This window comes from Wyeomyia smithii, chromosome 2, assembly GCF_029784165.1.
Source record: "Wyeomyia smithii strain HCP4-BCI-WySm-NY-G18 chromosome 2, ASM2978416v1, whole genome shotgun sequence".
Classification (NCBI taxonomy): Eukaryota; Metazoa; Arthropoda; class Insecta; order Diptera; family Culicidae; genus Wyeomyia; species Wyeomyia smithii.
In genome coordinates, this window is record NC_073695.1 from 121079495 (window position 1) to 121098431 (window position 18937).

General features: G+C 38.2%; 3 protein-coding genes across 6 annotated transcripts; 2 read left to right on the forward strand and 1 right to left on the reverse strand.

Moving 5' to 3' along the window:
• The first annotated feature begins 471 nt into the window (after positions 1 to 471).
• LOC129724383 (selenoprotein F) lies at positions 472 to 1378 on the forward strand. The gene is made up of 3 exons (XM_055679260.1): positions 472 to 633; positions 716 to 825; positions 891 to 1378. The coding sequence occupies exons 1-3, from the start codon at positions 589 to 591 to the stop codon at positions 1225 to 1227; spliced, it is 492 nt and encodes a 163-aa protein (XP_055535235.1). The 5' UTR covers positions 472 to 588; the 3' UTR covers positions 1228 to 1378.
• Positions 1379 to 1510: 132 nt separating this feature from the next.
• Positions 1511 to 3396, reverse strand: LOC129724382 (uncharacterized). Of its 4 annotated transcripts, none has more exons than XM_055679259.1 (3): positions 3266 to 3396; positions 2167 to 2269; positions 1511 to 2104 (listed from the first exon to the last, which is right to left on the reverse strand). In XM_055679259.1, exons 2-3 carry the CDS (start codon positions 2176 to 2178, stop codon positions 1583 to 1585), a joined length of 534 nt encoding a protein of 177 aa, XP_055535234.1. In that variant the 5' UTR covers positions 2179 to 2269; positions 3266 to 3396; the 3' UTR covers positions 1511 to 1582. The 4 variants fall into 4 exon arrangements, with proteins under 4 accessions (XP_055535234.1, XP_055535233.1, XP_055535231.1 ...); XM_055679258.1 differs by lacking the exon at positions 3266 to 3396 and adding an exon at positions 2992 to 3128; XM_055679256.1 differs by lacking the exon at positions 3266 to 3396 and adding an exon at positions 2688 to 3014.
• Positions 3397 to 16237: 12841 nt separating this feature from the next.
• Positions 16238 to 17170, forward strand: LOC129724365 (uncharacterized). Its single transcript, XM_055679219.1, has 3 exons — positions 16238 to 16354; positions 16414 to 16576; positions 16646 to 17170. The coding sequence occupies exons 1-3, from the start codon at positions 16343 to 16345 to the stop codon at positions 17092 to 17094; spliced, it is 624 nt and encodes a 207-aa protein (XP_055535194.1). The 5' UTR covers positions 16238 to 16342; the 3' UTR covers positions 17095 to 17170.
• The last annotated feature ends 1767 nt before the right edge of the window (positions 17171 to 18937 follow it).

Here is an 18937-nt window from a genome sequence, read left to right on the forward strand (position 1 = left end):
ACCAAAAAAATGCTACTAATATTTAAGTAAATATGCTGAACAATTTGAAATACCGTTTGATGTTATTTTACATCGAATAAAATCATGTAAACTTTCAATAATTGTAATTGTAATAATATATTACATCAGCGCGGTAAAGGAGCCCTGGTGAACGGTGAGCGGACGCATATGTATTTTATGAGTGGTGAAAGGAGCCTCTGTAAGTGAATACGTTTCAACCGTTTCAACTTATTAACAAAGAGTTTTCCGCTAAATAATATGCCGTTTTTTTGGGAAAAATACATAATTTATCTGTGCGATAACCGCAATTGCTAGTAAAACATAACTTCGGGACTTTTTTATGTGAACTTGAAGTAAATTTCGCTCTTAAGTGAGCGATGAACGGGCACCATGCGGTAGATTTTTTTAAGTTTTCAAACAGATTTTTGTTCTCGTTTTTCGAGCAGTGCAGATGTTTTTCTAAAATATCTAGCATCTCTGTTCTCTGGTTATAATGGCAGTTGTCAAAATTTTAATGGAAAAACAAAACAGTTGTTTTTTTTTTCTTACGCAAGGCGATTTTTAAACATAATATATCTTGCCTTCGAAATGATTTATGTTTACGTGGTTTTTTGTCTGCAATTTGCGCTTTATGTAAGTATTCACAGGACAGCGACATCCATAAAGGTTTAGAGAACGAAATATTAAAACTAATAAATATCGCTTACTCAAACAGTTAAACGCAGAGTTTACTTCAAAAGACTGCCGGGAATTCGGGTTTATAAAATCTCAACTATTTTGCTCATCATGTAATAGTTTAAGTGAATATAATCTGGACGAATTAAAGTAAGATTTTTTGTTTTTTTTTTTTAAACAAATGCAAGATTCAATACGTTGATTTATAATTGTAGGGATCACTGCCGCGAGTGCTGTCAAAAGGACGTCAATAGTGACGGCAAGTTAAAAATATATCCGAAAGCAGTACTTGAGGTGTGTACCTGCAAATTCGGTGCCTATCCTCAAATTCAGGCATTTATTAAAAGTGATCGTCCTGCGAAATTTCCCAATCTTTCAATTAAGTATGTTCGTGGGTTGGATCCGATGGTTAAACTAATGGATGAGTTCGGTAACGTAAAAGAAACATTATCTATAAACAAGTGGAACACGGACACTGTACAAGAGTTTTTCGAAACTAGATTGAGCAAGGTCTCAGTTGAAGATGATTATTTGAATACAAACAGAGTGTGAATAAATAGATTCAGCAAACGCTAACAATATTGTATAGTAAAATTGGTTTGTTTAAATTGTTTCCATGGCCAGAATGAACTTAAAAAGCACTTATAAATAAGGGGCAATAGATATCCAATAAGAAAACGAAAACAATATAAGGCGAATATGATTTTTTTTGTTTTATTTTGAAAAATAAATTGAAAAACTCATGGAAAAGAAAGATGAAATGATCCCACTTCAAGTGACATCAATTTTCGATGCAGATATGGAACTGAATATTTTCAAAAGAAATGTTCGATAATTGATGCTTTAAATACGATAAGTATATTTTCATAATCAATCATTATGTACTTTATTCTGTCGAACCGAAAATTTAGTTATTCTTATAAGGTTGTGCGGCAGGTAGTGTTTTAACGGGTGTGTCATTGGATAACGGAGATGGTTGATACTTTATGTTACTGTCGGTTTGTAAAATAGTACTAGGAACGACTGGTTTTTGTGTATTACGTCTCACGTAAGTCGATTGCTTTGTAGGAACGGGTACACTAGCGGTTGACAGGTCCTTAACAGCTGCACCCGAGACTGGGTTGATACGAGTGGTTGCTTTCAATGAATCATTCGGTGTGTCTCGTTTCTGTTGGTATTTATGTATAGATTGTGTACCCGTAACAATTTCAGTTGTACTTCTTTGAGCTTCATTCGTGATTGTTGAAAAACGATCCGTTTGTTTTGTCCAAATAGCCGGATTTTGTGTAACGGTTAAGCTGGCTGTGCCATGATTTGATTGAATCCGGTCTCCGAAGTGGCTAATGGTAGATGTGCTGACACCGGTTATTGATGTTTCCTTATCAACTGGCAAAGCCAAAGTGTACGGCACAACGAACAATATGCAAGCCTAAAAATTCAAAACAAAAATCAGATACTTACATTAAGGTAGTGACTATTTTGAGTACTTACAATTGCCTTCATTTTACAAAGAAATTTCTCTTCCAGCGGTTATTGAAAGACAGTGTCCAGCTTTGCTGGGTTATCCGTATATATAGCAAAATCAGTTTGCAACCTGTTCTTCGCAAAGAACAAATAATATATAATTAGGATGATATCGTTGTTTAGTTTCGCCGTAGCGTCCGGCAAATATTGAAAAGATTTTTGGAACATTGTTTATATAGCGGGTGATTCATCTTTTAGGACATTAACACATGGGCGTTAATTGCGAAAAGTTTACATTGAAGTCGTAGTACAATATATCCAACCCTCAAATCAAAGGCAAAGTCATTCGAGCAATGAAGTGATCAGGTTTCAGTCAGTATTGATGTAATGGGGACGTAACATGTTGTGGCTATAAAGTAATAGCACACTTTAATTGTACAGATGTAATAATAAACACAAACATTACCTCTGTACAACTTATACATAATTAATTACAATTATAAGATATTATAACAAACTATAAAACTAACTTTATGTTATTACATCACCTGTATTTTCGTCCTAGAGCGTTAATTTATTGCATGATGTTTTTTTTAATATTGCAAAGCATATTACTGCAAAAAATTAGTTCTCTATGATTTCATCAACCCCTCGGATTATAATAATAACAAACCAGACGATAATAGAGCCGATACCCTACATCGAACCGGACACACACACACAGCTTATATAAACAAAATTTTTGAAAAACTGTTATAGTTTCGTTTAGCAATACACAAAGGTTGTATGTTTTACACGATTTTTTAACGCTCTCCCCGCAGCGAGAAATTAGTTTTCACCTCGAAAATTTACCTTCAAACTCAAATTGCTCATCAACTACGATTGTATAACAATTCCCCGAAAACCATTATCCCGAAACCCATTTTCCCCAAACGATTCCCCGAATGTAACATTTCGCCGAAAAATAATGCATCATTAACCGAATGTATCATTTTCCCAGAGGATGTTTCTCATACACACTTAATTTATTTCGACAAACTTCCCAACAGCTGATTGAGCTCGGCGAAGTTTTTAACGAATGTCAGCAATATATTTCAAAGAACATGCAGCAAATATATCGATTTACCGTAAACCAGCAAGCAGTGTTGTTAGTCTCGCTCGTAAGCGGCATGCAACACCTGATGTGAGGTTCTCGGTGATGCCGCTTTCACACAGTAGAGAATTCTCTATTCAAAGCTATTTCTTGTTCTTTCCTGCTCGCATTTACTCCCGAGATCATATGCACACACTCCCGTCTACTCTCCTCGTGTGTACCTATTCCCCAACTCGCGAGAACTACTAGCCGAAGACAATTGTTTCAAGATGCTTTGCGATGGTTGCATAGGGAAAAAAATGATAGGGTATCGGACTACTTCGGCAGCGGTTCGCTTCGGCTGGTTTTGCATTAGGCGACATCCATATATTACGTAACGCAAAAAACTCGATTTTTGGACCCCCGCCCCCCCATATGTAACGAAACGTAACGCCAACGTCTGCCCCCCCCCCCATAAAAATTACGTAACGCTGCAGAAGGATTTCCTTGATTAAAATGCTCGTTTTTGGAGAGTCTCTCCAGAGATTTTTCGTTACGTAACGCTGAACTTACCTCCCCCACCCCTGTGTAACAAATCGTAACGCTCAAGAATACCCCCCCTCCCCCCTATGAGCGTTACGTAATTTATGATACCGCCTTAGACTGCTGTAAAAAACTTACCGAAGCAGTCCGATACCCTACACGTTACCCCACTGTCGGTGCATGAAGCTAAACCGGGAAGAAAGCATTTCCGTTTTCGAGCAGATTTTCAAGCACTCCTAGTCGAGCAATTTTAGTCGAGTACTCCTACTCACTAGCAGGAACTCGCGTACTCGCGTACTCTTTTACGGTAGCTGAGTAGCAATACGAAAGAGTTTGTTCGTGTCGGTGCGTGCTTGCTGCTACTCAAGGGAATGCATGAAGAAGAAAGAGTATCTCCAAAGCGTGTGTGCAAAAGACTCGAGAAGCGTAACATATGTTTCGTTCGCAAGCAGAAAGGAGAAGAAAGGTTTTACTTCTCGCTCAATTTGCAACGCTGCCAGCAAGTATTGACGTTTCGTTTGCCGAAGTTCTTAAAAATTCTGAGGAGAACTTGTAGAACATTTCGCTGAGTTTATCAGCTGTTGAGTTCTCGGCAATAAAATCTAAGTGTGTATGACGTCGTACACAAATTACGTAACGCATGAAGGGGGGAAAAGGGGTTGAGTCTGCATTATTATCTGCATTGCATTATTGTTACGTAGTGGGGTGGGGGGTAGTAAAAACAGTTACGTAATTGTGATGTTTGCTCGAAATTCAAAATTTCAGAGGGTAGTCAGCGTGATCAGCGCTACGTAATTTTAGATGGGGGGAGTCATGTCGAACGTTACCTATCGTTACATAGGGGGAGAAGGGGGTCTGAAATCTAGATTTTTAGCGTTACGTAATTTGTGTACGACGCCTATGTACTATTTTTCCGGAAACCACAACAGAAACGTTCTACTGTAATTTATGTTTTCCTTCTGTAAGTTTTGTAAACTAAGTTTGATGGAATTGATTTTAAGCCGCAGAACGGTCAAAATATGCTTAGTCTGTTACCCGTTTTAACAACGAAGACAATAAACTTTATGGCCCAAACAACTCGCAAGTCTATCTACACACTTTACTAAAAAACAATGCAAAATTTAGTTAAAGGACTACCGTACAAAACGCACCAGCGGTTTGAGAGCGCCCATACTATTGCTTTTGGTAAATATGCTGCATATTTTTATACGAAAACTGAAAAAAGATGGGTTTAGGGGCGTTTCTCGCTTGAAAATGCGTGGCGGCACCAACTTTGAAACCCCATATCTTTTGCACAAAAAATATCACCAACTCGAAATTTCCAGGGCAGTTTCGAAATTTGGTCGAAAATACTTGGGATTATTTTCAGATTTTTCAGTGCCCCAAACATTGTTTTTTAACATATTGTTTCAAATAGTTACTATTAAAAAACATTTTGTCCAAACAAAAATATTTTTAGAAACTGCAACTTACGATGCATCTGCTGTGAAAATTTCATTAAAATCGATGCAATATTCTTAAAGATATGTTTATTTAAAAACATGTTGGTCTAAATTTCAAAGACAATAACAACTTAAAAACTCACTCAAATTCAGCAAAAATTGAAAAATCAACTTCCCGGGCGAAACTCTTGAAGTTTCTGATATTTATTTGAAAAAATGAGACCTCATTTTTAGTGATCCGTTTCACGAATTCTGACCCTATTTTCATCTTCCGGTCTATGAGAACTTTCAATAGCTCAATTTCTGCATTTAAATAAGATTACAGTAAAAACTACATATGATGCAACACACTCGTGGCCTTTGGCCAACTCGATTGTCCGGGGTGAATGCTGTCCTTACTCGCTACCGCTCGTTCGGACGTAAACTAGGGGATCACCCCTATGTTTGGAATAGACCTAGGAAATCCAACAGATCAGTTGTTTAAGTGCACGTGGCCGCCGCTTCCGACGGCGGGTCGGCGGCCGGCTCGGGCTGCGGGAGCAGTGCCGGCCTTGGGGGCCGCCAAAGTCCCTTGCCCTCGATTATGCGGCAAAGCCGCATGAGGTATACACCTATTGGTACGAGCATACCTATGAATAGGGACATACGAAGCGGTAAATTGCCTAGTTGAATCTTGACAATAGTTTGACTGACGAGTCTTAAGTAAATCGAACACCAATTATCGCTCTGATTTATTTTTTGTTAATCTTTGGATAATTTTATTAAAAAACACAAGATTTAAACTTTCGTTATTTTTGTAGTTAAAGAATTCAAATTCGTTTGAGCATACAAAACGCTAAAAGGTTCCAAGTAAATACATACATGAATTTTTGCCTTGAGCTTTTGTAAAATAGATGACTTTCTAATATTTCAGCTTCTCACCACCCCACCCACAATTTCGCTTGGTCCAAAATAATTTGCTTTGGCGGTATCCATACATTACGTAACGCTCATAGGAGGGAGGAGGGGTATTCTTGAGCGTTACGATTTGTTACACAGGGGTGGGGAGGAGGTAAGTTCAGCGTTACGTAACGAAAAATCTCTGGAGAGACTCTCTAAAAACGAGCATTTTAATCAAGGAAATCCTTCTGCAGCGTTACGTAATTTTTATGGGGGGGTAGATGTTGGCGTTACGTTTCGTTACGTATGGGGGGGTGGGGGTCCAAAAATCGAGTTTTGTGCGTTACGTAATTTATGGATGTCGCCTTTCTCATGATTGGACGCGTTGCTCTCGCATCGATAAAATCGCGATACATATACTCATCATTAACATTTGTATATGTCTCTCATACTCTCATACTCATAAATTAACTCTGGGGACGCGCGACCTTCGCTGCGCGGTTTCGTCATGGATTAATTCGTTAACATTTGTTGTATGGTTTTGGTTGGGTAGATGGTCAAGCGGTGCTCTCGCATCGATAGAATCGCGCAAATGTCTTATATACCAAAGTCGCTTTTTACGCGGGGAATACGTGCCGCGTCAAAAGAACCCGCGTGAAAAATACGTAAAAAACCGCATAAAATCCGGAATACGCGTAAAAATAGCCGCGTAAAAACCGCGTAAAAAGCGACCTTAGTGTATTACGAAAATTTTATGACCTATAAGAAAGCGTGATTAATTAGTTACACATCATTTCGCACTTGCATCGTGAAACAAAAAACGGAATTTTTTGGGGAAAAATCCTAGTATTGCTTAGACACGCTTTCGGGGAATAAATTTCGAGAAAATTTCACACTCGGAAAATCAAATTTCGGGGAAATGTTACATTCGGGGAATCGAAATTCGGGAAAACGGTACATTCGGGAAATCGAAACTCGGGGAAATGGTACATTCGGGGAATCAAAATTCGGGGAAATGATACATTCGGGGAAATGAATTTCGGGGAAGTGGTACATTCGGGGAAACAGTACATTCGGGGATATAACATTCGGGAAAATATCATTCGGGAAGTTGTGTTTCGGGAAAATGACTTTCGGGGAAATGTGACACAACCCATCAACTACATGCACAATTGGCACAAACTGTATTTCAAATCAAAGATCAATCTGGATTAATGCGGAATTCTTAATTCTTAGATTTGCAAGTGGAATCAACTCTGCATTTTAGCCTTTCTCGAAAGCGTCGAGTTTTGGAATTTACGGTTCTTTTTTTATTTTTATGCGTCACGTATCCTGCCGGTTATCGCATAACTGTAACATTCGACATTTTATGGGTTTCATGTTTTTTTATGGGGAAATAGTTGAAATAGTATGCACTTTTCACACCTGCAAAAATATGGTTGTTCGAAAGGATCTGTCCACCCCGGGTGACACCCGTGTCACCTTCAAAAGGGTGAATGAATGTAACGTTTCGAATAAAGACGAAGATTTTTCAGGATTTTTCTTCGAAGAGACACGTCTGTTTGTCTCTGGTTGAACTGTCTATTTGCAAGAATATATAGGAAGCAAAGCATTTAAGGTCAAAATATAGAAGTCTCCGTTCCTCGAACAATTATACCGAGTAACAGTGAATGACAATGAACTCATGTCCTGGGCTCAAACTCATTTGTGCCCGCTGTCAGCAGTAAGATAAAGATGTATGAAAAGAGGCGGTGATATGCTATCTCGTTTACACATATGTTGAGATGTTAGCCCTTGAAACATAACGCGATGCCACAGCGGTGATTTCATCTCAATACACAATACACAGGCCTAAAATATGTTCCCTACCCTAATTTGAGTACACTTGATCGATTTCTCTGAAAACTGACGTGGTAATTGGGTCCTAAAGCTATACCACCTTTAATGAATCATTTGAATAAGATGCGTTTTCTGAGCATAACGTGATTTTTAAAAAATTGTTATCATTTTTCTTTGATTTTTAAACGAAGAATGAAAATCTACTCGACATTTTTTAAATGCCAGTTCACCTATGTGCGATACATAGGCGAAATGTCATTTAAGATAGTTTTTTATTATTCAGTTAAAAATTAAAGAACAACGATTAACATTTTATGAAAATCACGTTATTTCAGAAAATGACTCTCTTTCAGCTGATACATAACAATCAGAAAACCATGTAAAACTTTAGGACCATATTCTATCCTATAAAAAGTATGAAATGTCGGTTATTGAAAAAGATGCTATCGAGGTTACATGATGAGAAATACGATTTTTTTTTCCAAAAACGTGGTGATGTTTAAAGCTCTATTCTTTCTCTTGTCAACAAAACCAGGTCCTGAATGTAAACAATACGTTTTATCGAGCAACTTCATTTGAAGTATTTCATTTGAAGTATTCAAAAATGGCGCCGTTCTAGAATTGACCTAGAATTTTATTTGAACCCACCGATAAAACATTTCAATTTCGGTAGCACGTTAAGATGAATCGGTATTGAATCCAGAAACGGCCGACTTCGAGCCACCACTTCGAATTTTCAGGACAGGACTCGAAAATAGATAATGTGTTTGCTATGAAAACGCTATTTTATGTTTGCTTCACCGCAGCAAACATGAAATTGCGTTTTCACAGGTGACGCAATAACTGTTACCGAGGTGCTTATTAAGGGAGTCACTTCACGGTGAAATCAGAGTGAAGTGAATAAAGTCTTATTACGAGGCTCACGTAAGTGAAAAAATCGTCGCAAAGTGGCACCTGCCGTGAAATCTGGGTTATTGGTTCTTATTACGGAAATCACTTCACGGTGAAATCAGAGTGAAGTGAATAAAGTCTTATTACGAGGCTCACGTAAGTGAAAAAATCGTCGCAAAGTGACACCTGCCGTGAAATCTGGGTTATTGGTGCTTATTACGGATATCACTTCACGGTGAAATCAGAGTGAAGTGAACAAAATCCTATTACGGGACTCACGTAAGTGAGAAAAACGTCGCAAAGTGCAATCTGCCGCGGAATCTGGGTTATTATGAGTGTCATATCAGTGAAGTGAGAACGGAAAAAGCGACGTTTGGCGTGGAATTATTTCACGACCATTTTGAACGGTGAAATGATTCCACGAAGATGCCATAAGTCTTAAAGTTGATTGATTTGTGATCTAATGGTAAATATTGGATTTATTCTTCAGTAACGAAACGAATCAGAATTTGATCCGTGCCTTAAAGCGGTCAAATTTTCATTTTTTTGCCCGATGAAAAAAATGCAAACTAGTTTAGGAAATTTTCGATCCCGAAAAAAAACATTTTTTTCATGCCGAATGTCTTAGAAATGCAGAACACGTCAAGATCTGGTGTTATCTAAAAAAACGACTTTCTGGGACTTAGAGATTTTTGAGCTGGGAAACAATCTCACACAATTTCACTTGTCCTATCCTCAATTTTCCTTCACTGTCAATCTCACTACACGGAGGTGATTTTTGTCACCTCACTTGAGGTGGAATCGGGAATAGGTTTTTAAAAAGTGAAGTGAGCGTGAGAGTGAAATATGTTTCACCGTGAAAAAAATAATAAGCACCTGACAGTGAAGTGAAATTGAGATGGGACAAGTGAAATGAGATTGTTTCCCAGCTGAAAAATCTCTAAGTCCCAGAAAGTCGTTTTTTTTTGCTGTTTTAGATAACACCAGATCCATATATGCCATATATATCTGCGCAAAATGTATATGTCATATATATCTGCGCAAAAATATGTCTGCAACGCAACTACAGACATGCGAAAATCGGTATATTCTCGGACAGTCAAGCAGCACTACTAGCACTTAAGTCCGTCAAATGCGCTTCCAAACTTGTTTGGGAATGCATTGAAACTCTACGGGAACTTTCCCGACAGAATTCAGTTTTTCTGTTTTGGGTGCCCGGACACTGCGGAGTCGAGGGTAATGAACATGCTGACTACCTAGCAAGACAGGGATCAGCTCAGCGGTTTATTGGCCCCGAGCCATTTCTGGGTACGTCCATTTCCGCTATCAAAAGCGAACTACTAACTTGGGAAAGGCTATAAATAGTATCCCAATGGCAACAGGCACAGGGTTGTAGACAAGCTAAACAGTTTATCTATCCGAACCCTGGAACAGCCAGAAAGCTACTTAGTCTAAATCGTAGTGACCTACGGATAATCACGGGACTCCTTACCGGACACTGTCCCGCTTTTTATCATTTAAAGAAAATCGGTGTAGTGTTGAACGACACCTGCCGATTCTGCAAATCTGAACCAGAGAGTTCAGAGCATTTGCTTTGCTCTTGCGAAGCTCTTGCTTCCTCTAGGTACAACTTCTTAGGAAGTTACCTTTTAACTCCATATCAAGTGTGGAGTTCTAATTCCAAACAGGTAATTAGTTTCATCAACTATGTTGTACCTAATTGGGGTACAGGTTTACAACAGAACAGCTCTACTCCATCAATGAGTACGAGCAATCCGTAACCTGTGCACAGCAATCGGGGCCCGCCACAAAAGACAATCAGCAAGAATGTCGCAGTGGCATTTCAGTATCAAGTGCCCTGCAGGCATACATTAGTAAAAAAAAATCAGCTAAAAGAGTGCAATTTTCTGAGCAAAACATGATTTTTAAAATTTTCTATCATTGTCTATCGATTTTTTGAATGAAGGATTTAAAATCGCTCTAAATCGCTACAATGACAGTTGGTATATGGGCGAAGTGTCATTGTAGCTATTTCGAGCAGATCTCGAGCAGTTTTAAGTTGTGATTCAAAAGGTAAATTACAACGATAGAAAATTTTTGAAAATCACGTTTTGCTTAGAAAATTCAGATGACATAAAAAACTGATACAGCTAAACAACCCAATTTACGCGGTTTTTCTTTTGGCGGATTCCAGAATTTACGCGGTTTTTTTTTACGCGGACGAGTAATAGAGCGAAGCTATTTTAATGTGTTTGCTATGAAAACGCTATTTTATGTTTGCTTCGCCGCAGCAAACATTAAATAGCGTTTTCACAGGTGACGCATTAACTGTTACCGAGTCTTGTGTTTCTGAAATTCCGCACTGGTGGCTCGAAGTCAGCCATTTGTTGGTTAAATATCGTTTGGCCTTGAAGGAGACACCTTAAGCTTTCGAATGACGAGTAATAGAGCGGAGTTATTTTTTGTTAAGACTACACTAGTTTTATTCAAATGAGTCATGTAATCTATGAGATAATAGACTTTCATTTAAAATTTGATACATTACACACGTCTGTTTGTCTCTGGATGAACTGTCTATTTGCAAGAATATATAGGAAACAATACATTTAAGGTCAAAATATAGAAGTCTCGTTTCCTCGAACAACCAATTTGCAAATGTTACAATTTTTGCGATCATGGGCAGTATCCCTGAGTCATATTACTGAAGAAAAAAAAACCGATTTTTCAAAACATAAGAAAAAGAAGATCTTCCAAAAACTTGCCCTAGGATAAAAAAATTCATTATCAATTATTGATGCAACAACCGAACAAAACTGTATTATACAGTTTGAATCGTAAAAAAATTTCATTTTGTAAAAAAAATTATAGAAATCTATATTTAAAAAAATCTGTAGATATAACTATATATTTTACAGATAAATCTGTATATCCCAACGCCGACATAGGTGTCGATGGTTGTGGGGTGGCGTGATCCACTCACAACCAACCCAACTGGTCTAGCTTCAATCCTAGCCGACACCGGGAGATTTTCTGAGGCGAAAAATATCTGGGATCACGCCTTCCATCGCATGAGGAAGTAAAGCCGTTGGCGCCGATCCGTTAATTAACGGGTCGTGAGTTAGGGTCCTGGGTGGAGTCGCCTCCCTGGGCGTCGGTGATTGGCACAACAACAGTGGCGGAACTAGACCGTCGGAAAATAAGCGAGAATAAAAAAAAAAGAAGAAGTTTTCTCCTGCCTAATAACTACAGTTCCTATATTTACAGTCTGGCGGAGTAGATTCGGGAACCAATTCAAACGGTTATAACGGGAACCAGTCGTATAGAATCTCCATTGACTGGTTCCCATTATAACAGTTTAAATTGGGTCCCGAATCCACTCCGCTAGACTAGTAAAATATACCGTGAATATTAGGGTGGGGAATCGTTTTTTGGAAAAAATGATACTTGATAACACAAAGCCAGAACCAAGTTTTTTTGGTTCTATTTGAAGCCCCAAACATTCCTAAATTTATCGGAAGTCGATTTGTTTTGTCTCCGCTTGGCGCATTGCATTTCAAATATGCATGGAAATTTGTATGGGAAAACCCACTATTTTGCATTTTGCTCTCTAGAGAGCTCAGATCGGCAAACCATACGTTTTAAAACTTCATAAGGTAGGTTTTTTGATGCTTAACAACTTTGCCTAAAAACCACTAAGGAGCTACGATGTCCATAAAAAATGCTATAGCTGTTTAAAGATGAGTATGTCGAACTAAAGGCTGAAAATCATGTTTACTGCCAACACTACCAGTGTACCGCCGTTAATCAGATTTCTATCATATTTAACCTCTGCAACATGTTGTAGATCCTACTTGCGCCCTGAATATTAACCTAAATTTGTTTGCCTAGTCTAGCTTAGTGTATAAACTCGATACGACAGGTTGCTTCTGATAGAAATCCCACGGACGCCGGTACGCTAGCAGTGTTGGCAAAAAAAATGATTTTCAGCATTTGAGGACATGCTAGCTCTCCAGTGTCTTCGGCAAAGTTGTTGAGCATCTAAAATACTATACTTTTACGTAGTGTTGTGCATTAATAATGCATTGCTGAGCTCCCCCGAAAAAAAAAATGCAAAAAAGTGGGTTTTCCCATACAAATTTGTGCTGTGCTGTAGTGAAACAAGAGTGGGGAATCATCCTAGTGAGAATACGAAGAAGTACAGCTAATACTAGAGCAAAAGCTATTTTTTGTTAAGTCAACACTAGTTTAATTCAAATGAGTCATCCATATATCCATATATATCCATATAATCCATATGATAATAGACTCTCGTTAAAAATTTGATACATTATGGTGAATGTAAAAGTCAGATTATAATAAAACAATTAGGAACCTCTTCCAGCCGTGTCTAAGAGAAATGAGTTAGTTGAAAAAGCTTTCAGAGCACTTTTTTTCATAACTTTTGAACCACATGATCAATCATTGTAAAATTCATGGGTCAAGAATTTTGAAGACAACCGGTTTATTAGATACCAATTTTGTTCAAATCGATTGCGTAGTTTTTGAGGTAATAAAGATTCGTGATTTTTACATCTTGATGTATATCGGATAACGTGCTCCCAGCTGATCTCGATGTACGATGCTGGCCTTACAAGCCAGTCGTCGTATGTTCGAGTCCCGGCTCGGGAGAGACTGTTAGTGTCAGTAGGATCGTAGCGCTAGTCCCGCAATTGTCCTGTACACTTAACAGTTGACTGCGAAGTCTGTGTATAGTAAACAGAAAGTCGAGGCCTTTTATTTGACACACATTTTATGTAAATCGGTTCAGCGATCTCTGAGAATAGGAACATGTTTTTTTACAGCCCGGTCACAATAAAGTTCAATAGAGTTTTATGGGACTACCAGACCTTTTTTGACACTAATTTCGTGACTAAAGATTTGAAAATTAGGAAACAAATAGGGTACCGGCTCTATTATCGTAAGATTTTACCTATTATCGTCCGGAGGGGTTAATAAAGTCATAGAGAACTAATATTTTGCAAAGAGGTACGCTGAATTATGAAGAACCATCATGCAAGAAATTAACGATCTTGGACAACATTTGGACTTTGGAAGTCTAATGAAACTTCATATCGCTCCGTGACGAATGGTGTTCGCCAATGAATGTTTCGGTTTCGAAACGTTCTTTAAAAAAATAGTCGTTCATTCAAGCTCAGAATGAAAGTAAGACAAAGTCATATATTCCTTTCCTCTAGTGCTTTCATCTTCTCCGATGAAATGATTGCTTGCATAACATAAGACACAATTTCAATGCACGGATCAGAAGCTTTACTTATATGGATACATACAATCAATATAACATATGCTAATGTGCATTGCTAAAATAAATAATATAAAATATGCATTATTACATCATCGAACCAGTTTGCCAAAGTCATTAGACTCAACTTATTCCGTATCTCTTCCGATGAAATGATTGCTTGCCTAACAGAAGACGCTATTCCAAAGCACGAAACAGGAGTCTTACTCATAAGCATACATACAATATGATATATGCTGATACGCATTGCTAAAATATATAATATGGAACATGCATTACTAAATCACCAAACCAGTTTGCCGAAGTCATTAGTCTCAACTCACAACTTATTGGTTCCGATAGGTTGTACTATACCCATTTGCCAAAACACACTTGTTCAATTATCACCTAATATCAGGTTAAGGTCTTATGACACGATTGGGGTTTTTTTGTTGTACTTTGTAAACTTGAGCAGATTTTATACACTGGGTAGATGCCATACAGAAAGTTGAGCAAATGATTTTAATTTAAACTATGACAATTAAATTTCAAATAAGAACAAGGAAAACCTATGCACAATATAAGAATGACAGTTTTGGGGCCTGTTCGAGCATTGTTTGATTAAATTCAGCCCATCCTCCGAACCTTCTTGCACTGTACTTGAGCCGCAATCAATTGTATAAATTATATTTCGCCATGTCAAATAAATGTTTGATAATAAATATTTCAGTTAAATTGAGTTTTGCATTCAAAAAATAGGTTCTACACTAGCAAAAAATACCAATACAGAGGATTAATACGTTTTAGAATATTTACGATCACGTATACTTTGTACGTACTTGATTTTTTTTATTTATATATGGATTGCTTATATATTTTTCGAACACAAGAAGGATTGTGAGATTAAACGTTAGCATTCAACACAAAAAAATAAAATGGCATGACAAAAGTGGATTGAAAAGCAATTAAATAAATTCTAAACCAAAAAACGAGGCAGTTCTTCGGGACGAAATAAAAACATCAGTAGATTCATAATACAGTCAGGTTTTTTTACGCGGGGGATACGTACCTCGTAAAAAAAACCGCGTTAATTCGAAAATCCGCGTAAAAAAATACCGCGCTAATTCAAAAATCTGCGTAAAAAAAACCGCGTTAATTCAAAAATCCGCGTAAAAAAAACCACGTTTTTTTTAAAATCCGCGTAAAGTAGTCCAGCAAGAAGGGCTTTAGAAAAAAACCCGAGTCACTCTAGAACCACTTTTTATTACAGTATTTAATTGTCCTCTTTGATGGTCATGCCGGATCTTTCGGTGGGCGGAGAGTATTTTTTGGACTAAGTCTTTTACTAGATAAACACTTAAACGTTTCTGGTTCCAAACCCACGTTAATTCTGAAATTCGTGAAAATTTTTTTGAATTAGCGCGGTATCGCGTAAAAAAAACCGCGTTAATTAAAAAATCCGCGTAAAAAAAAACCGCGTCAATTCAAACATCCGCGTAAAAAAAAACCGCGTTAATTCAAAAATCCGCGTAAAAAACAACCTCGTAAAAAAAAACGCGTGACTGTACTAGTACAGTATTTGTCTTGTGATTCGAACGCAAACATTCCAGATCAAACGATTATATCAAATGGGTAACACAAATATATCTGAACTTGATAGAAATAACAAAGCTTGTAATATTCTTGATATGTCAGAATGATGAAAAGTACAGATTTATATCAAATTTTGTTATCATACACCTGAATGTTCAAGTGTGTTTTTTAAAGCATGTTTATAACAAAGTTTGTTATTCAGTTAACAAAATTGTACATTTTAACTAATGCTGATCTTTTTCTGTCAAAATCCTTACAAAACTTGCTATTTTGTAATCATCAGCAAGTTATTTCGATAGGAATTTTGATATTTTAACTTTTAACGAGACCAAGTTTAGAACACAAGTTGATACAAAAAGTTCGTAACAAAATATCAAGATTTGTTATAATCCTGATTTTTTTTATTGATCGGGTTCGGCTGTAAAGTCTCTCTAAAAAGAGAAATTCAGGTTCCGTAAGGGTGTGTAGTACCAGCCCGCGTTACATGGCCGCGCATATGTGATATGACATGTAAATTAGGAAGATACATATACAGGATGAAAAAAACCTAGCGGAATATTGGAAATACCATACAATGTGTGACTTTTGTCACGTTATAAATATAGTCGTCATCACGCGAGCTACAGCATTCATTTCACATGCACCCGTGGATTATCTCCGATCAAAATGCTACGTTTTGTAAGTATAAGCCATTTGTAGATTGTCTTGCTATGCTAATGAAATTGTACTCGAATCAGGTGCCATTAATTTTGTTGATGTCAACCAAAATCAACTGCATTCCAATCGATTCTACGAAGAGCGAACCAACACTTAATAGGCCCTCACCCATCAACCCAGAAGTTTTAGGCGATCCAAAACCGAAAGAATCTATTGACAGTAACGTGCTAAGTTCTGCAAAAAGTAATGTTCGAAATGTTATTTCTCCTATTGGCTCTGATACAAAAATAAAACTACCAATTCATTTAACAGAAAATCCAGCGCTGAAATACGATCAGCAAAACAATATTTCGAAGCGTTTGTCTACTACCACCGTGGAGCCGGTTTCTCTTAAAACTCCAATTGTTCATCCATCCGGGGCAAAAACGAAACGAAGCACAGACGAATCTTCTACTAAAAGCTCCACTAGCCGTCCAACCAGTACACGTGCACCGTTCATTAGCAGCAGTAACGACGATTACGATAATAGTGGTCCTCATTTTGTGCGACCGGTACCAGTAGCAGAAATTCTCAAGAATCTTCATGAAGCACCCAGACAAACCCATGCACCAACACTTTTTTTGCATCAAGGTAATACCGCAGCAGAAGCTACAACCGATACTTCAACAAGCACGACAGTAAGTGCACAGCACAATGACCACAAGGCGAACGGCAAGACTCCGGAGTCTGAAGAGGCAGAAAAGGACGATCAATCTAGTTAACTTGTGATTTGTTGCCATTTAGAGAAATCGGATACAGTTGTGAATATTAAATAATAAATAACAGTAAATTTCTGTATTTTATCTATTATTTTAGAGTTGAACACATAAATTCTTCGTCTATTTGAAGAATTGTATGTTTCATTTTTTAGGTTATTTTAATGATTGTGCCTCATAGGCCAGCAAATTTTGTATATTCAAAATAAAATATTTCAGTTTTGACTGTAAACAGTCCTTCACATTTCGTTTAATACTGTTTCTCTTAGTATAGCTATTAGCGTTCATTTTTAGCTTCTGAAATTGGTATGTGCCATGGTAATCCTAAACAGAACACTGTAAAGCACTTAAACAAATATTAAGTTATAAAGTAGGCAATGTATGTGATTTTTTAGAGGATATATATGTATATATATATATATATATATATATATATATATATATATATATATATATATATATATATATATATATATATATATATATATATATATATATATATATATATATATATATATATATATATATTTATTTATTTATTTTTTTTTTTGTTTCAGGTGAAGGGGAAATTTGCAGGTGACCAACCTCAGGGAGTGTGGGGTTGGTTTGAATCAGTGACCGGACCCACTAAAACCCCTTCAGTCTCCAGCCCATAATACTCCCCGGGACCACCGCTAGGTATTGCTTCGGGGAGCGGCTTTTGTGCTCTGTGCACCCTCTTAGTTCTTTAGGTCTTTTTGCTAACTTAGCTAACTAACCTGGAGACTGGCCGTTAGCTAACACTGGCGTGTCGGTGGTCAACCTGTCGCCTGTTTTGCAATTCTAAAACTATTTGAGAGGCGGCTATACAAACCGCCCTCCAAATGTTTGGGTCTTTACACATCCTCCGAACTAGGTTGTCCGGAGTGGTGTCTGGCCCGCTCACTACCATCATGTCGCTCCGCGCATGCACAAAACGAGGGCACACGAAGAAGACATGCTCAGCAGTCTCTTCCGCTTCCGCGCACTCGGGACACATGGGGGACCCCGCATGCCCGAATCTGTGTAGATACTGCCTAAAGCAACCATGGCCTGACAGAATCTGTGTCAGATGGAAGTTCACTTCTCCATGGCGCCTCCCGACCCATCCGGATACATCCGGAATAAGTCGATGCGTCCATCCACCCTTCACGGAATTGGACCATTCCTGCTGCCATCTGATCATCGAGAATGATCTTCTGGTACCTCGTATGCCCCTTGTGTCACGTTGATCGAAGCATTCTACGTCCTCCTTAATGGCTATGCTGATAGGCATCATGCCGGACAGGACGCAGATTGCGTCGTATGACACAGTTCGATACGCGCTCGCAACCCTCAGGCACATGAGCCTGTAGGTACTTTCCAACTTACTCCGATGTTTACTAGTACCTAGTGCTTTGGACCACACTGGCCCGCCGTATCTCAGTATGGACGAAGTCACGCTAGCTAGAAGTTTCCGCTTGCTGCCGTACACTGCTGAGCTATTGGACATCATGCGAGATAATGCTGCAATAGCCATTGAAGCCCTCTTACAGGCATATTCGACATGGCTCCCGAAGGCGAGCTTGTCATCGATCATCACCCCCAGCAGCTTCAGGGAGCGCTTAGAGGCGATGGTGCAATTCCCGACACTGATCAACGCCTGTTGCTTCGACTTGCGGTTATTGACAACTGAAATCTCCGTCTTATGATGCGCCAGCTCCAGTTTTTTGGAGCGCATCCAGTCCTCGACGACGCTTATAGAGTGCGAAGCCGTCAACTCAACCTCCTCGATCGACTCGCCGTAGACCTCAAGTGTGATGTCGTCCGCAAACCCAACGATCACAACCCC

Excerpts from the sequence above, each read along its gene's own strand:
- LOC129724383 (XM_055679260.1), top strand. The coding sequence starts at position 589 with ATGATTTATGTTTACGTGGTTTTTTGTCTGCAATTTGCGCTTTAT. Across the intron at positions 634-715 it reads GTCTGCAATTTGCGCTTTAT|TTAAACGCAGAGTTTACTTC; the intron begins GTAAGTATTCAC and ends TTACTCAAACAG. Across the intron at positions 826-890 it reads TATAATCTGGACGAATTAAA|GGATCACTGCCGCGAGTGCT; the intron begins GTAAGATTTTTT and ends TTATAATTGTAG.
- LOC129724365 (XM_055679219.1), top strand. Across the intron at positions 16,577-16,645 it reads CGTGCTAAGTTCTGCAAAAA|AAAATCCAGCGCTGAAATAC; the intron begins GTAATGTTCGAA and ends TTCATTTAACAG.